The 5,442-nt window shown below is 41.4% G+C and overlaps 1 protein-coding gene across 1 annotated transcript in view; it reads right to left on the bottom strand.

Moving 5' to 3' along the window:
* Positions 1-2,824: 2,824 nt before the first annotated feature.
* SLFN5 (schlafen family member 5) overlaps positions 2,825-5,442 on the bottom strand; it is a 17,646-nt gene continuing 15,028 nt past the window's right edge. Inside the window, exons 4-5 of the mRNA XM_012648621.1 lie at positions 4,041-4,761; positions 2,825-3,868 (exon numbers count right to left, since the gene is read on the bottom strand). Of these exons, the coding sequence (XP_012504075.1) occupies positions 3,058-3,868; positions 4,041-4,761 (1,532 nt within the window). The 3' untranslated portion in view covers positions 2,825-3,057. The remainder of the gene's footprint in view (positions 3,869-4,040; positions 4,762-5,442) is intronic.

Below are 5,442 nucleotides of genomic sequence, written 5' to 3'. Positions count from 1 at the left end.
GGTGGCACGTGCCTATAGTCTAGCTGCTCGGGAAGCTGAGGCAGGAGGATCCCTTGAGCCCAGGAGTTCAAGGTTACAGTGAGCTACGATTGTGCCACTGTATTTCAGCCTGAGTGACAGAGTGAGACGCTGTCTCAAAAAAAAAAAAATTCTAGCTTCAAGTTCATACTTCTTACAATGAAAAATTTAAATTTATTTATTCTTGGGCAATAGAAGAATAAATCATAAACATTTTTAATAGAGAATTAACTCCGAATTTTTAGTTTTTGTCCCTTAGAAAAGATGGATTTTTTTGGCTTTAAGTACTGAGAGAATTTCTGAGAGACCTATGGCAAACAGGGAATTTGCACTTTTATAGCAATGTCTTTTGAAAGACTATCTGAAATCCTAAGGACGCAGCAGAACAAACATGTTAGACTTACCTTATCATGTCATTGATTAGCAAGTTAAATGGAAAACAAAATGGAACCTTTGAGTCCAGTACATTCATCCCCTTAGGCCCGCTGTCATCTTAAAATTAATTAATAAAATACAGTGTGTCTTTCTGGGAGATTGCAGCAGTCTTCTCTCCATATAGTCACCCAAGATTCTCTATGGGAATCATATCAATGCAGACCAAAAGAGCAGAGATTCCAAATCACCAAAAGGCACACATAAAGTATATTAAAAGACAGTGATCCAAAACACTAACACCATTAAAAGAAAAAGTGGAAAATAATAAAGTAATATAATGCGGTCTTGCAAAAAATTACAATGTGTAGCTTGTGTTCTTACATTATGAAATATGTCTCACCCATTCCTGGCCCCTGCAAGGGCAGGCATGCTACCCTTCCATCCTTTCCATTCTCCCTGCACATGCCATTCAAGTGTTTCTGCACATGGCTGTTGTATTAGTCCATTTTGCGCTGCTATAAAAAATGCCTGCAGCTGGGTAATTTATAAAGAAAAGAGGTTTATTTTGCTCACGGTTCTGCAGACTGTACAAGAAGCATGGAGCCAGCATCTTCTTCTGGCGAGGGCTTCAGGGGCTTCCAATCAAAGTGGAAGGTGAAGGAGGAGCAGGCGTGTCACATGGCGAGAGTGGGAGCAAGAGAGGGAGGAGGAGGTGCCACCTTCTTTTAAACAACCAGCTCTTGTGAGAACTGGTAAAGCAAGAACTCACTTATTACTGGGAGGGCAAAAAGTCATTCATGAGGGATCTGCCCTCATGGCCCAAATACCTCCCACCAGGCTCCACATTCAACACTGGGGATCAAATTTCAACATAAGATTTGGAGGGACCAAACATCCAAACCATATCAGCTGCGTTAACAACAATTTTTAAAAATTAAGTTATTAAGTATGAAATGTCCAATTTCCTTAAGTACTAAGTTTGACAGTTGATATCATTGACATTTCATTTTGACACTTCTTGTTTTATTTTTATTGTGTAGGCACATCCTCAGTCTTTCAAACGCACATTTGGCTTGTGATTATCTTTCAAGTTTGTTTTTAGAGTAATTTTTGTGAAACCATGGATAAGTCAAAAATTTGTGTTATTTTCTAATATGAGTTCTGTCATGGAACCAATGCAACATAGACAGCTCAAAATATCAACGAAGTGTTTGGGAAGAATGTGGCTAATGAATGCCCAGTATGTCGATGGTTTGAGAAGTTCTGTTCTGGTGATTTTAATCTTGAAAATGAGCCACATGGGTGACCTGAGACCAACATGGATAATGATGAGCTAAAAGCTGCAGTGGAAGCGAATCCATCTCAACCTACGCATGAATTAGCAGCAAGATTTGATGTTACTATTCCAAAAATATTGGACCATTTGAAACAAACTGGCAAGGTAAAGAAGCCGGATAGATGGGTTCCTCATGAATTAAACGAGCGTCAGAAGAGAAATCGTCTCAAAGCTTGCCTTTCTTTGCTGTCATGACATAAAGGTGAATCATTTCTACACCATATTGTTACATGTGATGAAAAATGGATTCTTTTTGACAATTGCTAGCATTCAGCACAATGGTTAGATAGTGGTGAAGTGCCGAAACACAGTCCAAAAGCAAATATTCATCAAACAAAGCTAATGGTGTCTGTTTGGTGGTCCAGCGCTGGTATTATCCACTACAGCTTCATGAAACCTGGTCAATGGATTACAGTGGATATCTACTGCAACCAATTGGATGAAATGATGTGGATGCTTGCGATTAAGCATCCAAGATTGGTCAATAGAGACAAGCCAATCCTCTTGCAAGACAACGCTTAACCACATGTCACACAAACAACACTGCTCAAACTGCAGAGGCTGGACTTGGAAACTCTCTGTCATCCACCATATTCACCAGACCTTGCACCAACTTACTACCACTTTTTCCAGGCCTTGGGCCACTTCTTGCAAGGAAAAATATTGAATTTTCAACAAGCTGCGGAAAACACCTTTCGCGATGTCATCGCCACTTACTCTCCAGGCTTCTTCAATGCTGGCATAAAGATTTTGCCACTAAGATGGCAAAACCATGTCAATAGTTTAGTTGCATATTTTGATTAATTGTACTGCGTCTTGTTGGAGAGCTAATAAACTACATTTTTGATTCGAAATAGGACATTTCATATTTAATGACCTAATACCTGAGTCTGCCTGGCACACACAGCTCAGAGATCTTGTGATTAGTTCTTTCCATGTTGAGCACTTCCATGACCACCCTAAATAACCAATCCCTCCATCTCCTACCCCCCTCACACACATACACACACACACACACACGCACGCACACACACGCACGCACATACACGCACCATCTCTGAGTCTCAGTGCCTTCTAATTACTGATATCCCTAATTACTACCGGAAATTCTTTGTATTTGTTTACTTGTCTGTGTTCTGCCTCTGCCCCAAAGGAGGACTCTGATGTCTTGTTTGTCACTCATCCTCAATCCCCAGCACCTGGAAGAGTATATGGCTTAGTGAGTAAATGCTCATTAAATATTTGATGCTTAAATGTTTAGATCAGATAGTTTCACAATTGACTAGAGGTGAGAGCTACTTAATTGTTTCTTTGACTGGGGTTTTCCGTCAGATAGAAACATACAGAATATACAGATGTTTCCTTGCCCTGGAAGACAGACAGAGCAGAAGATTGTGGGAAATAGCTGTTTCAGCAGCCCCTGGATTGACTCCAAACACAATGTTTCTTTCTAGGCCAGAGAATCGACGGACACTGTCCAATACAACATGATTAGTCAAAATATCTGATGCGTCCTTGATCTGTACTAACAGATGGGCCTCCTGGTTGAGCTGAAAAGTTCTTCTCTTCCTCATTGCTACTAGTAGCTTATTTTTACATTTTTCCACTTCGCTTCTGTTGCTTAAAAGCACAGCAATATCTCTGGGAGAATAACCATTCCTGAAGAAAAAATGGCACTTATCTGCCACATACTTCACCATACTCTCCAAGTCCAGGTTTCTAATAATGTCAAAGTTGCCTGGTATACCCTGAGGCCATTCAGGTTCATGGAGCATCTGTAGGGACCTAGTGGGGAGGTTGGGTGGATACTTGTTTCTGATCTGCTGCATTACCTGTTGCATGTAGTTGGCTATTGGATCTGCACTGCGGAATACTCTGGTGAGCTCTTCTCTTGGGTTCTGGTATGAGAGAGGAGGGAGGCCACTGCAATACATGTGGCTGGTCTGGAAATAGTCCAGAAAGATCCAGAGAATTCCTGGGCAATCCTTAGCTCTCTGAGTGATGGTTTTTGCCTTCTCGTACCAGTCCCCATCTTCACTGCGGAAATTCTGAGCTTCATCGATGATGACGTGTTGAGTATCTTTAAAGACATTTTTCATGAAGGTTTTCCGGGTCACTGCCTGGCAGATGTTTTTCATGCTGAAAATGTAAGAAACAAAGTCAAGTTTCCCCAGTGAAACAAAGGAAGCCAATTCTATTCTTAAATTCCTCTGGACATGGTAAAAACAACATGAAGCTTAGCATGTAAACTTAAAGCCACACTGGCCAAAGTTTCTCAAGAAGAGAAAGTGAACAGAGACAGACTGCGTACCTTACAAACTTCTTTAGGGGCTCGTTCTCACAGATGTAGAGAATGTGATCTGGTTGACAATGAAACACATTCCTGATCTTCTGTATTATTTTAAGAGCCAGGATGGTCTTCCCCGATCCAGGCAAGCCATGAACAAACAGCTGTCTAGTCCTGTGAAGGTTCTTTGAAAGCAACTCATACTGTTTATCTGTGAGTAGGTGCAAAACCTCAGAGCCCAGATCCTCACTTAAGAAGGATCTACACCCAAATAAGACTATCACCAGGGACTGTAACAGAGCTTCCATGTCCTGGGTGGTTGTAAGATTATAGGACTCGGGGTAAATTTGCAAATCCGAGCCATAATGAGTCTGTGCTGTCCTATCAGGATTGAGCAGGAGGACCAAAGGAGTGATGCATAGTCTCCCAGTGTAGCCACCTGTGTTCACCAGCTTCTGCTTCAGAGAATGGGCAACTATCATAGAATAGCCCTTGCACCCCGCATCCAACTCCCTGAAGACAGAGTAGAAGATTGGAGTGTTGTTCTGAGAAATTAGAAGAGCTTCACAGATGACTCCCTGCTTCTCTTGCAGACCTAAGTCCACAGCCCAGCTTTGAGAAAAAATCAATATTCCTTGAGAGACAGAGCGCATTTCTTTATTTATTAATTCTCTGAGTCCTTTATGTTGTGAGAAGAGTTCCTTGTAGAGGCTTTCCGGAGTATATACCACTGTATCTGGTAATACTAGGCAGAGAAAGAATTGGAATAAATTAGAGAATCATTAGACAAGCTAGTGATCATCACCATAGGTAGTAGATCCGATCAACATTTGGACCCTGCCATGTGTTAACAACAGGTTATACATTAGTAACAAAAAGATATAGCAATTCTTAGTCTGATGGAGCTGGTAATGGGCTAGTATAAACAGAGACAACAGTAATTAGGATGAAAAGTGGTACATACAACTGGAAAGAAGTACACAGAGTATCATGTGAATACCAAGGAAAGGTACAGTTTAGGAAAGAAGAAACTATGAAAGTCTTTATGAAGAAGAAGGCACCTGAGCTGATTTCTGAAAGCTGACTTTGAGTTCACCAGTTGAAGGATAAGAGACTAGAGACATAGTCAAAAGTGGGGACAGGAGCAAAGCCCAGGGACAAGAAACAGCAAGGTCCATTCAGGTAACTCTGAGCAGCTTGTGTTGCTGACATCTAAAGTGAGAAGCAAAGAGGTGGAGACGAGGATGGGGAGGAAGACACTGAAGTGCCATCTTAATACCTAGCAAAGGTTACGTACTGCGTGGTTTCACTTATGTGCCATTCTGTAAAGCAAAACTATAGGTGCAGAGAACAGATCGATGGCTGCCAGAGGTTAGGGATGGGGGAGAGTTTGACTGCAAAGGGACAGCTTGAAGGAGATTTTTGG

Source organism: Propithecus coquereli, unplaced genomic scaffold, assembly GCF_000956105.1.
Source record: "Propithecus coquereli isolate 6110/MARCELLA unplaced genomic scaffold, Pcoq_1.0 Scaffold291, whole genome shotgun sequence".
NCBI classification, from domain to species: domain Eukaryota; kingdom Metazoa; phylum Chordata; class Mammalia; order Primates; family Indriidae; genus Propithecus; species Propithecus coquereli.
Note: the sequence above shows the minus strand (reverse complement) of the source record. Positions and strands in the feature narration are given on the sequence as shown.